Genomic DNA, 22,439 nt, shown 5'->3' with positions numbered 1-22,439 from the left:
CTTTAAATAAATGAGCTAGTGACAGTCATTTCGAGATGATATTATATGGCGAAGATTAACAGCATAATGATCACTATAATCATTTTCATTTATTAGGAAATATTGTCATGCAGCTCAAAATGCTGTACAGAAACGGAATAAAACGAATAACTCTTCATTTTTAGGTGACATTTATTCTTACTGCACAAGAAATCACATTAGGGTTGTCAGTGGATTTAATTATTTAATTGTGATTAATACAATAATTTTTAGGGAAAGGAATCTAAATACCAGGCCTAAGTGTAATTATGTTTGGCAATTTGTCATCATTTGCTGTATTTTTTTTAGAAATCACACAGAAGTGAATAAAACGTCATAATGTTGAATTAAATAAATTTCAAAACATTTAACTGCTAAATTTTAACATTATTAAATATCAATTAAATGTATTGACAGCCCTAAAACAAATATATTAGTAAAAGCACATTATACTGCAAGTTAAACCTTGTCCCTTTCTTTAAAGGCGGCGAATCAAGCTGGTGCAGGACCGTACAGCGAGCACACAAGCTGTCAGACCCCTGCCACCGTTCCCGACCCGGTCTCAGTGTTGTGTGTACTTGAGCACGACGCCACAGATAGCAGCATCTACTCGCCTTCCACATGTCTGGCTTTGAAATGGGACGAGCCCTGCAACAATGGAGCGGAGATCACGTCCTACACTCTTAAACTGGGAGATCAGCTCATCAGCATGGGCACCAGCACCTGCCATGTGCTGCAGAACCTACAGCCTGACAGTGAATACAGGTGTGTACATACACAATTAAACACACAACCATGAACCATTCTGACACCTTCAGGTTCTCCACTAGATCACATTTATCTGGTGATTTGCATAAGCACTTTTGTGATATGGGACAGCAGTCTTTACTAATAACCGCTTAGCTTACCGATTGCCTCTGAGCCAAATCTGTGTCCTGCTGGGAGTAGTTACGCTTCATCTCGGGTCTCATTTGCATTCAGCAAAGTTGTCCATTTCAGCGAAGCATGACGCCACAACCACGTCACCCCGCTGCATGTTTCCTCCCCCTGCCCAGGAGGACAGTGGGTAAACAGCAGAGTGTTAATGATGCTAATCGGTAGCTAATGAAAGAAGATGGCCGGAGGGCAGATTTTGTGTGTGTATCTAGGAAGTGGTGTCCATAACAGGACATCTATCCCTGCATGAGGCCACCACCGTGCACATTGAAGTGTCTCCATCAGACAGCTTATGCAACCCATGTTTTTGTCTGAGAGCTTTGATTATAGTCTTTAAATTAGAGCTCTGCGTGGGGATGATGATGATTATTATTTTATTTTTTCAGTTTCATCCCACTGGGTCCTGCAGATTTTGACTGTATGTCCACCTGCTTCCCACTTAATGCTTTTCTTCCTGCCTACTCCCTCTCAATTTATACTACTGTTCAAAAGTTTGGGGTCAGTAAGATTTTTTAAGAAAGAAATTAATACTTTTAATCAGCAAGATCACATTAAATTGATCAAGTGTGACCATAATAACTTTTGGAATGATTCAAAAGGTTTCTATTTCAAATAAATGTTTGAAACTTCCAATTAATTGGAACTTTCAATTAATCAAAGAATCTTGTATTTCAACATTGAAAACGATAGAAATCAGCAAATTTCTGAAGGATCATGTGACACTGAAGACTGGAGTATTGATGCTTACATTTTAGAATATATGAAAATAGAAAACAGGTATTTTAAATTGTAATAATATTTTAGAATATTACTGATTTTTTTTTTTATCAAATAAGAGACTTCTTTCAAAAACATTTAAAAAATCTTACCAACCCCAAACTTTTGAACAGTAGTGTAGGTCTCGTTACAGTATTACCATTTTTCCCCAGGTGTCTTAAATTTGTTGTCATGAAGCTTATTCTCAATAATATTGTATTTGTCTGCTGTTGGACTTCCTCTCAGTTATCATTCTTCTTTTTTTTAGTCATTGATTTGCTTTATGGAGTATTAAAAAAAAAAAAAAAAACGACGGCAGGCATCCACTCACAGATTTCATTATCTGATACCAGGCTATCTCAGTAATCTCCTCCAGTGTTCTGACTGACCTAATGGCAGTGTAACCTCAGAGAAACGCAGCTTCTTTGGATGAGCAGACGAAATGGCAATGTTTAGTATATTTAATACCTCGTATTAACACAAATGGGTTAAGGTAGTAATGTTTTGCTTAAAACAGATTTGCTTAAGTGATCAGTGACCTCAAGTAATATAGAATCTCAAATATTAATTCTCATTGATTCAGAGGTCTTCAACCCTGCTCCTGGTCTTCAGGATCCCTTGAAAATCACAAGCTGATATAAACTTTGCAGGGCAGTCGATCTCCAGGAGGGTTGAAGACGTTTTATGTCATCATAATTTAGTTCCAGGTTAAAAATGAAGATAAGTTTTTGAATCTCCAGTTAAGACTATTGAACCACACTGTATGTGAATCAAGAACCGTTTTTTGAGCCAGAACTGGTGTGAAGCAGGCTGTACAGCCATTTGATCGCTCTTAGATCGATTGTCTTTTGTCATTAGGGGCGTACAGACTAATGAAATCTTGTGAAAGGTTAAAGTATGTTTGGTTTTCAGTTAAATGTCAACCAAACAGTCCGGTGTTGTGGGAGAGTCCAATCCAGACTCCCCAACCCTCCAATTTCTTTTTTAAACCTAGAAATTGATTTTGGTTCCATTTGATTTAATAACATGACAGGGCATTATCCTTGAATGATGGGATCCTACCCAAAGCACTTTCAACCGACAAATATAAATTTGATTGAGCTTAGCAAGGGGAGAGTTAAGGTAGTTATTTGCATCCTCAAGTGAGCGAGATGTGGCACAGTGGCAGTGTGTGAAGAGATCGACTGCATTTCATTTCATATCAAGTTTGAGTCAGGTGAAGCTACAGAGAAATTAAAACATTATTTTGGTTTTACTACAGTCAGTTCATGAAGTCTGCCAAGTTTTAATATTGTGTTTAGTATTATGACTCAAAGTATATTTTTTCCCTTTCGTCCTTGGTGCATTCAGTCAGTTAGAAATAACTAAGAAATTTTATTTATATAATTTCTACCGCTTCAAGCACTGATTAAAGTGTGTCAATAGGAGATTTTGTATGCTTGTTGTGCCATGGAAATGCCATGAAGTGTTACACATGGTTAACAGCAAAACTAGGGTACATCTGTTAACCTTTTGAAACCCCCTGCCCTCCATCCATGCATATTCAGATGAAGCTGCTCATTTGAGAGTGTCATCTGCCTGCCTACTGCATGAATGTCAGCTGTAAATGGAGGGGAATGTTTAACACATGCACATTAATCAGTGTAGTCTAGTGACTCACACATTAGCTCTAGTTATTTTTGGAGGAAATTCGGCAAAAAATAACCATGTGATAATGCCTGGTGGTCTGTTTGATAAAATATTTACTTTTACATAACATGAGGAAGTCCTGCTCACTGATATCAGCAAAAATTTAAATGGTGTATCTCTAGCAGTATTTCTACCGTTGCACCGTTTGTACAGGTAAAATTGCCCGGCCCTAAAGATCACCTGATGTACATGATTTAAATGAGACTCTCTGTGCTGTCAGTCTGCAGATTCAAGCAGTGAATGAGATTGGTGCCGGTCCCCTCTGCCCTCCCCTGCTGGCCCGCACCAGGCCACTGCCACCTGTCCCTCCCCGACTGGAGTGCACTGCTGCAGGACCCCAGAGCCTCAAACTCAAGTGGGGAGACAGCAGCAATGCCAAGAGCCTGCTTGGAGAAGAGATGGTCTACAACTTGCAGATGGAGGACAAGAACAGGAGGTCAGTTCATTTCAATCAAACCTCATAAATGGCAATAAAGGCACCGCTAAAAGGAAAATTTATTTCATTTTGAGAGCACACTTTTGAGTACATTGAAGTAATTTAGTCAAGGTGAAATGTCATTAGATGGCAGCAATATAATTTTTTTGAAATTGGTGCTGATGTTATATTCCTGATAAATATTATAGGTTTTTAGGCCTTACTGTTATAGATGTACCTGTAGATTGGTCAGGTCACTAGATTTTTAACCTACCCAAGTTTCAGTTTGGCTCACTTCCTAATTTAATTGTAACTGTTGATTGTTTTTTCTTGGCAGAGTGGCATGTTGGCAGTATTTGTGAGTGGGCAACAGGCCTGACAGATGGGCATTTAATATAAAATATAATGAATTCCCCAACCAACACTGTCAAAAATCCTTTTAGTGTTAGACTGGTTAATTTACTAATTATTTTAATGATTCTCTTTAGCCAGTAACCGTTTTGCTTCAAATGGAGAGCTGATACAAGCATTTATCTTTACCAAAAATGCACCAAGGGTAGTTTATATGGTTTACATATACAGTACCATTTAAAGGGATAGTTCACCCTAAAATGAAAATTGTCATTAATTACTCACCCTCATGTCGTTCCAAACCCATAAGATTTTCGTTAATCTTCGGTATGCAAATGAAGATCTTTTTAATGAAATCTGAGAGCTTTTCCGGCATTCAGTTGTTTATTGTGTCTTATTGTGTGCAGAGACTGGAAGTCGCAAAATGAAACGTCATAGTCATAAACCGAGGACTATCAATTGGTAGCATAATGTCCCCTTGACTTTGTGTCTTAGTCCTGATCGAATTATAGTGATAAGCGTATTTACTAAAGGCCTAAGATCCAATTGCCATCATCAGTGTGCATTAGAGTTTGGTAAACGTGTTTTTTTTTTTTTTTTTTTTTTTTTTAATATTTGCTATGTTAACAATGATTGATTCAGCTGCTTAATCAAAATTAGATGCCAACTGCGCAATCTGGAGAGCCTCGATTCAGCACAGCTCCGAAATGGACTCGTAATCCTTCTGCTATTACACATTTTATTTCTGTTCAGATTACCATAGTAACCACAGATGTACTATCCAATCCATCAAATGGAAAATAGCAGATATTATCAGACCACTTCTCTATGAACCAATCTTCTTTTGAAAAATCCTTTCTTTTGGATTTTATTTTATAATTCAGAAGGTGATCTGTTACCACGTGTTGGAGCTGGATCTGCACAAGATTGATGTTTAGTGCTATTCCTTCATATGCACATAAAGAACCTAGGGTCCTTGGTAGAATTCCAAAATAGACCAGCCTTGGATGAAAAGAGCATGAAGAAGAGCGTTTGAAAGGCTTCGATGAGAATAGTAAGCATAAACTGCAGGTCACTGGTCTGTTACCTTGATCTAATTAGTCCGACGTCAAGCTGGCAGGAATCTTGACATTGGCAAAATACCTCTGGAAGCAGTCATTAAATAGCAGCTGTTGCTTTGTTCTCTGTTTTGACCTGAGGTGTTTGTGCATTAGACGGATGGTGTTGTGCTAGGACAGGACATGGCATGAGGATACCCAGAGCTCTCTGCCAATACCAGAAATTTTCACCTAATTTATTGTAATTGAAACCAAAAAAGGTTCAATTAAATGTTAAATGTCTGGGGCTAGTATATAATGTCATTGTGTCCTTTTTGTCTTAGAAATACACAAATGGCCATAAAAGGCCATTGTTTAACATTTTGTTTTATGGTTTTATTGACATTTTTGTTTTTATTTTAGACAAATGTAGCTCATTGTTAAAACTGGTGACAATTGTCAGCAAAATATTCACAAAGCAGTTAATGAAATAAATTGTTTGGATGTTAATTTATTTATTTTATTGTAATACTTTTTTTCAGCAAGGACTTATTAAATTGATCAAAACTGACAGTAAAGACTTTTAGATTGTTACAAAAAAAAAAAAGTTTCAAATTATTGCTGTTCTTTTTAAACTTTCTATTCATTTAAGTATCCTGAAACTAAATGTATCACGATTTCCACAAAAATATTAACACCACAACTGTTTTCAGCATTGATGATAGTAAGAAATGTTTCTTGAGCAGTAAATCGGCATATTAGCATGATTTGAAGACTGGAGTAATGATGCTGAAAATTCACCTTTGCCATCACAGGAATAAATTACATTTTAAAATGTATTATATTAGAAAACATTTATTTAAAATTGTAACATTATTTCACAATTTTACTGTTTTTTACTGCATGTTCTATCAAATAAATGCAGCCTTGGTGAGCATAAGATACTTTTTAAAAACATTTAAAAAATCTTATCAACCCCAAACGTTTGAATAATACAAAGTAAATTGGTAAATTACAAATTAATTAAATGTGTGTGTTTCAGGTTTGTCACAATTTACAGAGGCCCAAGCCACACGTATAAGGTACAGAGACTAAGCGAGTCGAGCAGCTATTGTCTCAGGATTCAAGCTGTGAGCGAGGCAGGAGAAGGGCTTTTCTCTGAAATACACACCTTCCATACCACCAAATCTGTTCCTCCAGCTCTCAAGGGTAAAGTATCCTCGTACAATAACATCAACATATTGCTTCATGCCGCATATGTGCTCATGTACTGGATGGATACTTATTGGCTGTTTATATAGCTAAACTTGTATATCCTTTAGCTCCCAAAGTGGTACAGTTGGAAGGGAATGTGTGTGAGGTCAGCTGGGAGAGCATTCCACCAATGAGAGGAGACCCCATCATCTACATCCTACAGGTGCTGGTGGCCCGAGAATCCGAATACAAACAGGTGAGATTCCATTCTTCAAATCTGAATTGTCTATAGGTTAGGACTATCGTGATTTATCTCATGACATCTAGAATTTATCGTAACACTTTAACACATTCAGTTCATTTCTACAGAAGCATCTTCACATTCTCTTTACTCATCTCATTTGCATAAAAAGTAGGTGGTATATTATTTTTATGAAACTGTGATGGGAGAATTTTTGTATTAAAGTAGACAAATGTGTTAATGCACATTCAATTTTATAGCCCTTTTTAGATTATTTTGTATAATTGCTTTTAGCTTGAGACATCCATTTAGTTTGTATTGCAGCATTTTTTATTTATTCAATTTGACATTTTTTTTTTTTTTTATTAATATCTCCATAGCTTTGACAAACGCTATGACTTACACCAACACTATGACAAATGTAAAAAGTTTCTTGCTACTCTTTGCAGTGCATTGTTATTCAAGCAAAGGGAAAGTGATGGGATATGTCATCCCCACAGACTGAGTCTGAGATAGGAGTAGAATGTTAGGTCTGTGTCCTCCGCCTAAGACTATTAGTATTCTGCGGCTGGCGCTGATGGCTTGATAGTGACTAACAACCAGCTCATCTATCATTCTTGATACAATTGAAGGAAACAACAGCCCACATTTAGACAGCAGAGTAAGTCGACATGTAGTTTGCAAACGTACTTATAGTTAGTAGAATGCCTAAATTGGACTATTGTAATAGTGTAACTGTTTGTCCTTTTGTGATAGTCGTGTTTGAGTCCCTGGTTTGTCACAGAGGGAGGATTATTATTATTCTCTGCACATATTTGTGTCAATTCTGTTACAAATGCGCTGTCATTTTACATTTAATGGCCACATTAGTAGATCAGCCTTAGTGAATCTAAATCCACTGAGCATTGAGCGGCTCTGAAGGCCACAAAGTCTCTCCATGGAGTTCTGCATGACCGCTTCTGTCATGACCCGAGCAAGCCAATCAGATCCCTTCCTTCTCTCATTTATTTCTCTGCTAGGGCCGAGAGCACTGTCTAATGTAGCTGGCATGGTTCCTATTACTGTGCTAATGTGTGCCTTGTCCTGTCAGCTGTTAAAATGGATGCGATTCAGGAGCGGGTTGTTTGCTTGTAAAGAGAAGTGAGAGTTTAATGGCTGAAGATGTTCTGTTTGCTCTGGTTCTGATGTTTCTGTGTGAACTCTGTGCTAAGGTGGCTAGCAACTAGTGTGCATCTCAATTTCACCAGCTTATTCCACTATATAAAACATGTCAAAGTTATAGACAGCAGGGATCCAGCACAAATCCCGTCTACATCTCAGATCATTTTCACCCAGCTAACTGTACGGCTAATGCATGTTCACTATACATTACTGAATTAAAATGATGTACGCACAGACATCTTGACATTTAAAGCTAGTTACAATTTTGGCCTATAATGTGTTAATGTTATGGGCGATAACCTATAAAAATGGGCGATAATAAAATTCTGCACTGTTTTTTTACTCAAAATAAATCAAATTTAAAAAACACACAAAACACTTGTGTTTTAAATGCTACACGTTAGTTTAGGAATCAACACATTATAATGTACAGTATGGATATTCGTTTTGAGATTTGATACAGATTCCATTTAACAGTTTTATTACCTTTTTTTAGTGATTTTATAGATTAATTTGAGCAACAGATAATGTAAAGAGTAATCTAAATGTAAAAATTGAGGAAATGAGCATGAACAATATTCAATATTGACCCTATATCTAGTATTGAATTGAAAACATAGACGCTTAGTGATGCAAATGGTGAAATCTTCCTGTGCTGTTATATGAAATGTCAGCACTCATGTGTATTTGATTTTATTCGTTCTATTAGTTTTATTTTGTCTGCTCATGAGTAATTGGCTTGTTTTTGTCAACTTTCGCCATCGCGAATTAACGGACGCCATCGCCGCCTCAGTTTTTCATGCTCTTCTGAACTCAAATGGCATCTGTTTCATTCCTCCCTGCAAATGGAAAAATGAAATATTAGCTATCAAAAAGGGTTGCCAGAAACAACTTCTATTAAGTTTATCTTTTTCAATGCATTATACTGCTGAGAGGGACAGTTTCCAAATGTATTTTTGCATTGCTTATGTATATCTTTGAGACATTAGTGTTTTCAAAAGTCTGGTGTGCACTTCTACATTTCCTCTTGGAAATCAAATGTTTAGTCCTCTCTGACCAGTTTTTGTACAGCCTCGTGCCGTGCCACACATCTGGAATAAACAATGAAGGTTTTAATATTTAGCTCATGGCTTTGCTCTGCTATTAGAGCTGCATGGTGACATGAAACTCGGGATGTGCACGTAGTGATTGTTTCTCCATTCCTTTGTGTCAACAAATGAAAATGTGTCCATAATCTTAACACTGAGTAAGGAAGGTTACAAATTGTGGGTGGCTTTCCAGTAAAATTGAACAGCTGTTGTTTGGCAACCAAAAGCAGCCACATATGACCTATTCTGCATTTTAATCAGACTTTCTTCAATGTTTCTTGAATGTTTCATGTTAGTATCAGCATATCATGCATGTAGCTTGAGGATATGTTTTCCTGGTGAAAATCATCTTTTCAGTTTAGGTTTCTTATCTAGACTCTCTTTCATACCTTATATATTTTTGTGGCATATAATGGCATTGTAAAAGCTACAGGATATGAAAACTCTCGCTCACGTGAGGAATGCACCATATTGACCACTATCTGTCATACTGACATAGAAAGGCTTCCCTATGTTCTTTAATAAATGTTGAAAGCTCCTTTTCCTAATATTACTTTTTGTGAATTATACTTTATCCTGATAGATAGAATCTCTAGTTATATCCAAACGTTCAATGTTATTCATACGTTTATACTGTTTTTTATTGTTTTTTTTTAATAACATTTACATTTATTTGAATTAATACTGATTATTTAATGAAAGTATTATTATGAAATACATTAATAATAATTATTACAAAGAATTATTATTTTAAAAAGTACATGCTTTAACAAAAATGAGCTTCATATTTATTTTAATAATGCAAATTTTTGTTTATTATTTAAAAACAATAACATGTTTTATTTAATAATTATTAGTATTTTTAATAGTATTAATAATTAAGTATTATTGTTAATTATATATATTTAATAATAATTATATTGATTGATAACTTAAATTTTCTGAAATTATGAAATGTGTAACTAAGATTATTTTCTGTGATAATCAACATTATGCTACAAATGCAATAAACTTAACTTGTATTGAACCTGTAAACCTGAACAGTTCCTGACGGTGACCAGTTGGAGGTTGCAGTGAGTTTTATGCAGTTTGAGAATATACATCTGTATTTTTCACAAACTTACTTTCTTTCTTTCAGTTATATAAGGGAGAGGACACAACCTTCCAGATCTCGGGCCTGCAAAACAACACAGACTATCGCTTCCGCGTGTACGTGTGTCGGCGGTGTCAGGACAACACGCAGGAGCTGTGTGGACCCCTCAGCCCATCCTCGCTCTTCACACTGCGGCGTACAGAGCTCGCGCTGCCTGGAGAGCCCAGCTCCAGCGAGACCCTGAAGCCCAGCGGCATGTTCGCCACGGACGAACGCTTCGCGGCCGTCTTAGTCGGGGCTTTCGCGGCCCTATCCTTCCTCATCGCTTTTGTGGTGGAATACTTCTTCATGAAGTGAAGATATTAAAAAGCAACGCCAAACCAGCAGCCAGCCAAGAAAGAAAACATTTACGTTTCGGGTAACGCACGAACACTTAAAGTATACATCCGATGCGACGTACTGTAGGCTGAGAATTTTATACAGGCTCTCTTCTTGTCTTTTATCCTCTCTCTCTCTCTCTCTCTCTCTCTCTCTCTCTCTCTCTCTAATGCCTTCCAGCCTGCCTGTGCATCACTGTGTCACTCGCTCTTTTACAGCGTGTGGATTTTGCTCTAAACTCTTGGGGAAGCAAAACCACATCATCAAGCCTTACGAAGAGTTGCGCGACGGCCTGTTTTTGCATGCTTCGTTTTTTTTGTATCCCTTTAAGTGTACGTATATGTTGGGTGGAAAATGTATCGGTATTTTCTCCACGTTCATGGCCTTCCTTTTTGTTTTATCCAAGTGTGCTTCACAGCATTTGTTTCACAGCCATATACGAGTTGTTGGAATCATAGCTTTATCATGGTGTAAAACCCACAATCACAGTCCACCCAGTGCCATTTTTAATATACATGATCTTCACATTTTGTTTGTGCGTCACAGTACGCATCCTTCTCAGAAACACGAAAAAAAACTGTTACCGTAGTAAGACTGTTGTAAAGCCCCCCTGCATTAAGCTGCCAAAGCAAGTGTGGTTTAAGTGATGCTGCTATTGTGTGTTTATATTTCCTACGAATGGAATCAGTTATCTAATATATATATATATAGATACAAATATAAATCTATAAGATTCTATAGAGCTATTGTAATATAAGTAACAATGAGTTTGAAGTAGATCTCTCATTTGGAGCGTGTCAATTCACAATCTATGGTGCTTTATCTGTGGTCAGTAGTGTTGGCGGACGAGGGTAAGGGAAGTTTGACGTCCTCTGCAACCACGCACCCTGTTTCCGCCATCTAGTCCTAAGGTGCAGTGACACAGAGCTACTTCTCGCCTTCCGGGCCCCCCCACCCCGAATGACTTGGCTAGGCTAACGTCGCCCTCTCAGACTGATTCTGGGCTCTGTGTGGTGGACCAGCCGACGGCTGGAGTCACAATAGTTTCCTCGCTCTGTGAATGGCGTTCGTCCCCAGGACTTCGCCCCCTAGTGTTTCGTCTGCGGCCTGTGTCAACGCGTTGAATGTTTCATCTTCTTTGAACCCGTGAAAGCCAGTTGCACAGTTCTAAGGTGCTTTTACCAAGGTTACAGCAGTGAATTCCTCCACCCGCTGCACCTGATGTTCATGCCAAAACAGCCTGATGTGCTTGCAGTGCATCTTTAGCCAAGTAAAAGGTACAAACCAGCAGTTCCCATCAATCCAAAGAGTTTCTCCCACATTACACGCGCAGAACCGGTTAGGTTTCTAAAAGGGAGAAATAAACTGACAGCCTGTATTGTACCTCAGGGACCTGGATTTTTCAGAGGTGAAGAAGTAAATACTATGTTTCTGAGAGGGTGCTGCGAAACACTAAACGTTGCCGAATGATTGTGATATTGCGGTCATCAGTAGCGTCATTCCGTTGTATCTGCCTCTGCAGTCTGAAATGCATTTATTTGATCTGTTTTCTCACCTAAGCTGTGCCTTGCTCCAGTTGTTCGTAAGCAAATCGTTTACTAGCTCAGAATACCTTTGCCAAAGTTAATGGGAAAGTAAGGTATCTTTCTTTAGGGTTATTTATACTATCTATTGCATACAGTACTTTAAATGGCAATTAAAGTGCAATCTTCATTTATTTATTTTTCAAGAAATTAAGAGATGTAGTTATGTACTATTTTTTTTTTCTTTTTTTTTCTCTCTTGTAGCATGTTTTTTTTTTTCGAGTTATTTTTTATGTATTGTAGATTAACGATAAAGGCCAGCATTCCTTTCATTCATAATTCTGGTTATGTTTATGTCTTTCTTTAATTGGGAACATGTAGCATGTACCATGCTGAAACATTTATATATAACCAAATGTCTGTTCATCTCCTATTACAAAGTGCCGAACTCCAGTTAGTTGTCTTTTCATAGAGAACCATAGCAAATGTTTAACCGTTTATTTTTTATTTGTGAGTGTGTAATGGGACATACAGTACATACCTACATTTGGCATTGCTAAAGACTGTTATGACGCTTATGTTATCTTACTGTTTGCCAAAGCAGAAGCTTGTCCACTTTTATGTTGCTTTTTATGGTTATTTAAAGGGTTCCTTTGTGACACTAGAACATCATTTCTTGAAAAGGAAAAACATAAGTTTAAGGTAAACTTCATCTGTGACTACACTTTTTTTTTCTTTTCTTTTTTTTTAGTGGTAAAAATTGTGCCATTTATTTGAATAATCCTTCAGAGGTGAAATCATGCCGTGATTTCAAAGCAAAACAATCAAGTGACATTTCTCATTTCCTTTTATTTTCCAGACATGTCATAGCGCAATAGTGAATTTATTCCAGTATTTTTGCTAAGGAATTATATATAGAGATATATAGATATATAGTATGACAACTAACAGAAATGAAGCACTTTTTAAAGTGAAACATTAATCTTTATTAGATTTATCTTGATAAAACTGTATTTCATAGTCAATGTTGCTATTGCTTTCACATGGAGAGTATCATGCCGTAAGAAATGTCTGTTAAACTGGCCCACACAGGCTTGAACATATTTAGTGAAAAGTCTGAAAGTACATTGGGGTCCTTTTATTGTTAGTGTTTTTGTTTTTGTTTTTTTTGCCCATTATGGAAGTAGTGTTTGGTCCTAACCAAATTTTTCTGTTTTCTGTTTGTTTGTTTTCTCATTGGTAAAAGAACACACAACAGTTTTGTGGCCCAAGTATAGTTTTGTATTTTTATATTGTATTTTATTCCGTTTTATCTCTGTTTTGTTTGTGCTCTGTTTTAAATATGAAAATTAATTTGAAAATGATGGTTTGGAGATCGGTCAGCTCTGTCATCCCAGAGAAATGTATAGAACCGTAAGTGTATTCAACTATTTTCCACAAAAAAAAAAAACAGTGTATTTTTACCTCAGAGTTAAAAAAATAAAATAAAAAATAGACAGAAAAGGAAAGATATACAAAACATTCCAGGCTTGTCATGATCTACAATTTTTAAAGTCATACAATTTTCTCGTATTGTAAATGTTAGACAAATTCATATGCATATATATAAAAGAAACTGCCATATCAATGTTAATGTATAGATTTTTGCAAATACTACCCTATGTATGTAAGACTTATCTGTATCTGTAGCGTGTATGTAATATATTTATACCCAATAAATGTTTTAATTTTTTCTGACCGATTGTATTTTGTACTGGAGACGTTAATAATTCATAGAGCTTATGGCTGAAGTAAGCCATAAGTGTCCCTCACTAGTTCTTTTCTATTGCAGTATGTCATGAATATTGACGTACAAATACTGATCATCAAGCACAATATCTTCACTGTATCGGCTGTTTTACATTTCTAACTTCAGATTATGTCCTAATTCTCAAAAACCCACCAAATTGGAATTATTGAAAGGCTGTTCTATAATTGTGCTGACGTATCTGATGTAGAAAGATGTTGCTCATTGAAGCTGCTAGTCCAATTTCATCCACCACCAAACGTACCTCGTATGAACCTGTTGAAGCATTTACTCATTCATAAAGAAGGGTTGAGCCGTGTAAAGATTCATGTTGTAGAATGAAATGAATTGCTTTATAAAGAATAATTAATATTAATAATCCAAAATCAATACTGAGTAACTTAAACACCATCAGAATGCCTAAAAAACAAGGCGTTTATTTTTCTCCATTTCCAATAATGACAGATGTCTGCTTTCTATTTTTTGCTTCAAGTCTGTCTTTGTGTTCGCGTTGCATTCTGTTGCTGTGTTTTTGTGGTAATTGCTTGACACTTCAAAGCTGCAAAATGTCAGTTGTCTTTCACTGTCTGGATTTTCCATTTTGTCATCTTTATTGGCATGACCAGTAAGTAACACTACATTTGTATTATCAAAGCTTTTGCAGCTTACATCTAGACAGTTATGTGTGCCCAGTTAAACTGATGTCTGTCTGTGACTGTCTTACCAAGTGAAGACCAGTTGGTCACACTTTAGATTAGGGTCCAATTCTCACTAATAACTAATCAACTATGTCTTTTCCCTCAGTAAACTCCTAATTACTGCTTATTAATGGTTAGTTAGGTAGTATTTAAGTTTAGGTATAGGGTAGGATTAAGGGATGTATAATAAAGTCATGCAAAATAAGGCATTAATATGTTCTTTATAAGTACTAATAAACAGACAGTATCCTAGTATGCATGCTAATACGCAACTAGTTAATAGTTAGAGTTGGACCTAGAAGAAGTGACCTAGAGAAGTGTTACCTACCAGTGTTGGGGAAAGATACTTTTAAAAGTAATGCATTACAATATTACATTAATCTCTAAATAAAGTAATTAATTGTGTTAGTTATTTTTTATGGAAAGGTAATGTGTTACGCTACTTTTGCTTTACGTTTTCTCACCTGGGCTGGGCCTGCTTCTTTGTTTTTTTAATAAGAAAAAAACTAAAGTTCTATTTTTGACAAATTTAAATGAATAAAGCCTCATGCTGAAAGAAATGCAATTGCACATCTGTACAGTAGAGGCCACAGCTCAAACCTTTCAGCTGTGCTGACATTCTGCATCGCAAAAGATTAGGACGCAGGAGAAGAAAGTTCTCTTTCTTCAATAAAAAAATGAAACAAATGTGATGTTTAACTTCAGTCATTTTTGCTTATTGGTATGGTTGAATTGGATCGTCGAAGGTCAGCACAAAAGACATTTGTTAAAGTGAGATTAAATAAAATAGGCTATATTTGTGTTATTTAACATTCAGTTATGTCAGGTTTGTGTAATCTGTTTGCATTTCTCTTTTTTATTCATTTTGAGGAATCTGTTTTTGTGCAAGCGAGTTGAGTAAATGCTCACAGCTACAATAACCGTCATGTTCACACACCGCACACAACACTTCTGCATCTTGCTCATGATTTCTCTCATCGTGGGGACAGGAGAGCTGTCAGTCAAATGGGAAAACAAAGTAACTTGCGTTACTTATTTGAAAAGTAACTCCGATATTGTGTTGTAAGGTGACTTGTGTTACTAATGCATTTCCCCAACACTGGTGAAGACATTTAGTTATGTTTGTGGACATTGATTGCAATCACTAATTAAAACTTTTATAAAGCCTTTTAGTTGAAGAAGTCAAACATTAAATAAAAAAAAACATCAAACATTTTGTCCAGGTATAATTTTTTTAATCGACCTGTAATTGACACTTTGAAGAGTGTTTACACTCCCCCTCTCCATCAGGGCTGTGGTATTTTATTTTTTAATACATTTTATGGTTATGGTAGGCAGAAGTGGGATGTGTGAATGGTGGAAAATCTCATTTTGCAGCGTCACCTTCTGCCCCATGAGGAGATCTGACTGATTTATGAAACCATTCTCCTCTGTAATCCTCTTTCTCTGCAGTCTGGGCACTCTGACCTTGATTTGACATCAATAAAACACCAACAGTCAGACTTTACATGTGTGACCCTGGATCACAAAATCAGTCACAAGTAGCACGGGTATATTGTGGCAATAGCCAATAATACATTGTATGGGTCAAAATGATCGATTTTTCCTTTATGCCAAAAATCAGGATGTTAAGTAAAGATCATGATCCATTTAGATATTTTGTAAATTTCCTACTGTAAAGATATAAAACACTTATTTTTGTGAGTGAAGGCAGCACAATCACAAACATAAAATTGATGGACAACTTTAAAGGCGATTTTCTCAATGTTTCGATTTTTTTGCACCCTCAGATTTCAGATTTTCAATAGTTGTATCTCGACCAAATATTGTCCTATCTTAACAAACCATACATCAATGGGAAGTTTATTTATTCAGCTTAATCAGATGATGTATAAATCTCAATTTAAAAAAATTGACCCATGTGACTGGTTTTGTGGTCCAGGGTCACATGTGGACATAAGAAAGCAGGATTTCTAACAAGATATCATGAAACCGATAAACCATTGATCCTGAGGAATAAGAGTGTCTCAAATTAACTGCATCAATTTCCCCTTATTATTTATTTAAAGCCCATTATAGACAGCTGCATCTATTTTTGGGGTTATGTAAATGACCACATAGTCCTGAATTTATCTATCTTATCTTATCTACTGTATCTATCTATCGTTCTGTCTACCTGTTTGTCATTCTATCAATCTTGTCTATCATTCTGTCTATTGTTCTGTTTATCTATCCATCTATCTATCATTCTATCGTTCTGTGTATCTGTCTGTCATTCTATCTGTCATTCTGTCTATCTGTCTGTCGTTCTATCAATCCATTTGTCTGTCTATGATTCTATCTGTTGTTCTATCTGTCTGTCGTTTTATCCATCCATCCATCCATATTTCTATTTACTCAAATAGGATATGAATAGATTTCAGTCTTACAGGACAACCATTAAAAAAAGAAAATATATATTGTTATAGTATATTCATATATATCATAATTCGTTTGTCATACTGTCATTGTTCTTACAAAAGAAAACCTTCAACACAGCAGATGTCCAATTAAACATGGGTATATTTACATATTTTACAAAGTACAAATATGCCATTTTATGTACTGTACATCGCTTTAGAACACAAGACACATGCAGTTTCCACAACAGATATTAATGGATGTAAGAGGACTTGTTAACGTACGCATATACTGTCACATCGGTTATTGCAGTGGTTTTAAATGAAACTCTTCTCAACAATTGGGTAATTCCGTAACAATAGTTTATACATTTAGCACATGAAGCACTGAGAAGAAAGCAAGCTTTTTTATGATGTTCTAGTACTTAAATGTACCAATGCAATTTTGACTGTTTTATATACCTTTGTTTTAATGAACTTTTCTCAAAAGCTTTTGAATTCTGTGTATTGCTTCAGGGCGGGTGCGGAGCCTGATAAAAACACGCACATGAAGAAAGTGACAACACTAGCTAAAAGAGCGTGACATGCATTGATGCACGAGGCGAATGAACGGCATCACCTCTGCAGTCCCTGTCATCAGGCGCGTGAGGATGCTGCTGTATCTACAGTGCTCATCTTGTCTTCCAGATTTCATTTAGATTTAAGGCAACTGAAGTTATCTTTTTCTCTCCATTTTTCTCTCTCTATTTACAAGCATCATTTTATTATAAAACATCAAGGTATCTAATGAAATGTTTTGCATGGATAGACAAATGGCTGTTAACGACATCTTTCTAAAATACTCCCTGATCTGTCTGGAAATTGATGAGACCTTCATATAAATCTTTTGTCTAATTAAGAGACTATCACCTTATAAAATGATGGCAGCATTAGATGAGGTCTGAAATGGCTGTTTATGGTAAAGAGAGTCACACGCTGGCAGTGGATTCCGTCCAGCACGGTGGACTCTCTCCTTTGGCCACTGATGTGCTTCTTCGTGGGTTATTACGCAGTCCGAAAAGTTTGCAAGCTGCCATCCTGTACTTCTTGGACATGATGTTGTACAGAATGGGGTTGATTGCTGCACTAAGGTAAAAGAGTACAAAGGAGATGAGATTACAGTACTGGCTGATGACAGACATGACAGGAGAGCCCATCTCTGTGGATTTGGAGATCAGGTAGCGTCCAACGTGAAAGGGAAGCCAGCAGAGCACGAAGGCAAACACCACCACAGCTGTTAGGGAGAGAGGTAATGAAGGTAAATGAACACTGAAATAGCACCTTGTTCCTCACTTTGTTGCAGAAAGCAAATATTATTAGTAAGAAGAAGAAAAAAAAACTAACCATGAATCACAAACTTAATCATGTGTTAACAATAACAAAAAGGCTCACGTTTTTACTGTTATTCTAAGCACGTAGAAATGAATAAATGTGGTTAATTTTATTCCACAGTTTTTTTTAAGTATCAAAAACATGTTTTTTCACATTTTAGTGGACAATGTTTTAAGTTGTGTGTCAACCCTGTTACATCTCCCCTTATTAAAATGATGAGCATTTTCATTAAACAAAAAAAAAACAAAAAAAAAACAAGTGTCTCCTCTTTTTATCACTTAATCTTATATTTTTCTTGAGTTGTTCTTAAAGGAAAATTTGGTAACACTTTATTTTACAGTGTCTTTGTTACACGTTAGATGTAGTTACAATTTACTAAATTGTGCATAATTACATGCAACTAACCATAAACCACACCCTATTCTAACCCTAAAGCTATTGTAAGTACATGTAGTTAATTATTATTATACAGTACTTAAATGTATAATTAAACGTGTATGGAATCTTAAAATAAAGTGTAAGCCACAACTTTAGCCAACCCAGTTACCTTTATTTTATTCAATAATGACCTTTAGGTTGCATGACTAAATGAACGAAAAACTGTCACAACGTTACCTTTATAAAATCTATTCCTTACATTTAACATATATGCCTATTATCACTCATACAGATCGGATAGAAATGTTTTAATTCTTAAAATAAATTAGATTGAAATTTGAAAATCACCTTTTCAACATGGATGAGCCATTTTACTTGAATAAGATCGTTTAAATTAGGTGTTACCACATAAAGTACATTTTTAGGTTCCCTGACAAAACCATTTTAGTGTATGCAGGATTGTACTGCTGTTTTGTGCCAAGCACATCCCGTGCGTAATGGGTGCGCTTGTGCGTAAAGTGCGCAAATGATAAACAACCTAATCGCGGTTACATGATATACTGTGATGAAACCGGGCACTTACCCAGCATTTTCACTGTCTGTCTATTGCTTTTATCGCGACTCGAAGCGTTTTCTCCAATCGTTTCCCTCTTTCTCTTCCAGAGCTTTCGCCCGATGAGACTATACAAAACAGTTAAGCAGAACACAGGCAAGAAGAAAAAGACGCTGGAGACCCAAACCATGATGGTTAAGAGCCCAGACCTAATGGCATATTCCGTCGCTTTGCATTCGTTAGTTTCCCACGAGTTTGTCCCATTTTCATGCTCGACCCCGACGAGCACAAATACAGGTCCTGCACTAAAGAAGGATACTATCCAGAGGACCAAAATGACCCCTCGCACGCGACCTTTGGTCACGACTATCTTTGCCCTAAGAGGAAAACAAATAGCAAAGTATCTCTCCACACTGAGAGCGGTGATGTTCAGAATGGTCGCGTATGTGCAACACTCGCTAACAAACTGAAAGAGTTTACAAAGTATGTTGCCGAAATTCCAAGGTCGGTACTTCCAGAGTCTGTACAAGTCCAAAGGCATGCAGAGGAAAATGAGTAAATCCGAAAAGGCCATGCTACACAGGTACAGGTTAGTGGTGGTTCGCATATCCTTGTATTTGGTCACCACCAAAATGGTCATCAGATTCCCCGTTACACCTACAAAGAAGAAAAGGGCGCAGGTAACCGTGACCCCAGTTAGCATTGGAATGGGGAAAATGGTGACCGGGGGCTCGAAGCCCCAGTACGTCGCGTTATCATCCCAACTGCAGTTGAAGGAACAGTTGGACCGGTTCGTCCAGGCAGGCATGCTGAGAGATCATGGAGCGTCTAGATCCTCCTCTGAGAGAGAGCTCGGGCAGGACAGTCTCCCCACTGACTCCCCATCGTGCTGCGCTCAGGGCTGCCCAACATTTATAATTGAACTTATACAACCCGAATTATGGGGGTTTCGGAGAGTAGGCTACCTCCCTAATTACGGCTTCAAGCCCCATCAAATAAGTCAAACTAAGTCTTCAAAACATGTTCCTGTACATATATGTTTCAACAGGGTTTCCTAACGTTTCCGAAACCACAAAAGTCACATTAGTGCGCTAAATAAAAGCTCGCGAACAGAAGTCGCGTCAGCCTGTGGAAGTAACCATAGCAACAGTAATCTGCTCGAGCCATTCGTTCAGTATCGCGCGTGAAAACGACTAAAATTGTATTATTACTTTAATATAGATTTAACAAATATATTTGTTGTTTTATTTAAACGTCTTTTCAATAGTTTAACTTACTTTCAGAGGCGCAATTTTAGTTGCGCGCGAACATGCGCTCTGACAGAACTTCCTCTAAAAAGTCTACTACTTCCCTGAAGGTCATTCATTATTTCGCACCCTGTTGTATTCTACAGATTTGTAGTTGTCCAGTAAATGTCCTCATGACGCATTCTTTCCATCCGTTCCACATCTAAAAATGGTTCCAACTGATAGGAAAACTCAGAGGATTTAAGGATGGCAATCCAGCTTTTTCTGCCAAGTTATCTGTCTACATCGGACAGCAAATCGTTAGTCTTGAAGCTATTTAAGGTGTAGGAAGAAAGATAAGTGTCGGGTCGGATTGATGAAATCATCTCGCGAGGATGAGAGGCGCGCTGCGCGTCACCTGTGAATGCTGAAGGACTCTTTCATTACTGATGTCATTGATTCATCGTTGAACGGGTAGAACGGGTAGAACGTTTCTGAAGTGGATCGAAAATATACATCCACGTTATTTAAAAGGAAAAAAAGTACCGAGCATGTTGAGAATGGATATACTTGTTGAACAGTGCCATCGTGTGATGATACGATAGAATGCATTGGAACACATTCTTGTAAAGTTCATTTCAGCTGGAACCTATAACAGGCTCAAATACTCTTGACTAAAAGCTATAGGCCTATCTCAGTCTCGAAAAAAGGATTATCATGAAAAGACGATTTGTTGATTTCTAAAATTATTTCCCTGAGATAGGCTACGTTGTTGCGTCAGAGATGTGTAACTTTTCTCTCAGCTGATTCGTCCGATATGTGTAGAATCTGTGTAACGTAGCAGGCTATTTACAGTGGCTAAAGCTATATATAAACCTAAATATAGCGAGTCAAAATGAAACAGGTTTTGTCTAATCAGTTAATGTTATTGATAACTTCATTACTGTTTGATGGTATTTTTTCCAAATATGAAAAATATTTTACATCATTGCTGACAACTGAATACATGTAAACATTGATATTACTATTTTAAAACATTACTATTTTGAATGTTTTTTGAAGTCTTGTTCTAATGTTTGAGAGAAGTCTCTTATGCTCATCAAGCCTGCATTAGTTGGTCAAAAATACAGAAAGAACAGTAATATTGTGAAATATTACAATTTAAAATAATGGGTTTCTGTTTTAATATAGTTGAAATAATAATTTATTTCTGTGATGCAAAATTTCTCATCAGCTTCAGTGTCACATGATCCTTCAGAAATCATTCTAATATGCTGATTTGATATTCAGTTTTCATAAATGTTGGAAACAGTTGTGCTGCTTAATAATTGTTTTGGAACATGTGATATTTTTTCAAGATTCATTAATGAATAAAAAGTAAAAAAAGAACTGCATTTATTCAAAATAGAAATCTTTTCTAACAATATCACTTTTTACTATCACTTTGTACTATCACCACTTTTTATCAATTTAACATATCCTTGCTGACTAAAAGTATTCATTTCTTTCAATTAAAGAAAGGGGGAAAAAAACTACTGACCCCAAACGTTTGAACGGTAGTGTATATTGTTCCAAAAGATTTCTATTTTAAATAAATGCAGTTCTTTTTTAACTTTTTATTCATCAAAGAATATATATATGTGTATATTAGATTTTAATAAATATAGATCTTTAGAAGATAAAGATATTCATTCTGATTTTTTTTTTATTTTTTTTATTGAGCCTGGGGGATGGTAGGGCTGGTCCTATCCATTTTGTTTCAGGTCAAATGATTAGGATATAGACCTCTAGCAAGATGTTATTACACGTATTAAAATCGTGCAATACGACAGACCTATCCAATGTTTTAATTAATGTGCAAAGTAGCATTGCATACAAGTTTTCTGCTGGCAAGACGTGTACACTTTGACAAATTTAAAGCAAATATCCATCTCATGCAAATTAGATTTTGATGTTGACTGAATATTGTGGAGATGTGAATTAAGATATAGATCATTAACCTGTTTTATGTCTGGAAAGGGCTGAGCTGCTGATATTGAGCCCTTCTGTAAATTGCCATCATCAGTGTCAACTAACCTGAACCTGCAGAATGTCAACTAACCTGAACCTGCAGAATGTCAACTAACCTGAACCTGCAGAATGTCAACT

The 22,439-nt window shown here is 36.4% G+C and overlaps 2 protein-coding genes across 3 annotated transcripts in view; one reads left to right on the top strand and one right to left on the bottom strand.

Moving 5' to 3' along the window:
• Window positions 1-10,913, top strand: part of fndc3ba (fibronectin type III domain containing 3Ba) — a 130,985-nt gene extending 120,072 nt beyond the window's left edge. Inside the window, exons 22-26 of the mRNA XM_084119642.1 lie at window positions 503-783; window positions 3,620-3,835; window positions 6,245-6,411; window positions 6,525-6,652; window positions 10,025-10,913. Coding sequence (XP_083975768.1) covers window positions 503-783; window positions 3,620-3,835; window positions 6,245-6,411; window positions 6,525-6,652; window positions 10,025-10,336 — 1,104 coding nt within the window. The 3' untranslated portion in view covers window positions 10,337-10,913. The remainder of the gene's footprint in view (window positions 1-502; window positions 784-3,619; window positions 3,836-6,244; window positions 6,412-6,524; window positions 6,653-10,024) is intronic.
• A 4,675-nt stretch (window positions 10,914-15,588) lies between these two features.
• On the bottom strand, window positions 15,589-20,943 carry ghsra (growth hormone secretagogue receptor a). 2 transcript variants are annotated; one of them, XR_014607194.1, is made up of 3 exons: window positions 19,096-20,943; window positions 17,673-18,036; window positions 15,589-15,831 (listed from the first exon to the last, which is right to left on the bottom strand). XR_014607194.1 is itself a non-coding variant. In XM_084120503.1 (2 exons), the coding sequence occupies exons 1-2, from the start codon at window positions 19,871-19,873 to the stop codon at window positions 17,732-17,734; spliced, it is 1,083 nt and encodes a 360-aa protein (XP_083976629.1). In that variant the 5' UTR covers window positions 19,874-20,941; the 3' UTR covers window positions 16,909-17,731. The 2 variants fall into 2 exon arrangements, 1 of the variants encoding a protein (XP_083976629.1); XM_084120503.1 differs by lacking the exon at window positions 15,589-15,831 and having other exon boundaries at window positions 16,909-18,036; window positions 19,096-20,941.
• Between the last annotated feature and the right edge of the window lie 1,496 nt (window positions 20,944-22,439).

Source organism: Abramis brama, assembly GCF_963993115.1.
Source record: "Abramis brama genome assembly, chromosome: 7".
Classification (NCBI taxonomy): domain Eukaryota; kingdom Metazoa; phylum Chordata; class Actinopteri; order Cypriniformes; family Leuciscidae; genus Abramis; species Abramis brama.
This window is presented reverse-complemented; position numbering and strand designations above follow the sequence as displayed.

What these genes read in the sequence shown, in the direction of transcription:
- ghsra (XM_084120503.1), bottom strand. Translation starts at nt 19,873, where the DNA reads ATGCCTGCCTGGACGAACCGGTCCAACTGTTCCTTCAACTGCAGTTGG. An exon ending in ACAGACAGTGAAAATGCTGG is followed by an intron (nt 18,037 to 19,095) that starts GTAAGTGCCCGG and finishes TCTCCCTAACAG; the next exon opens with CTGTGGTGGTGTTTGCCTTC.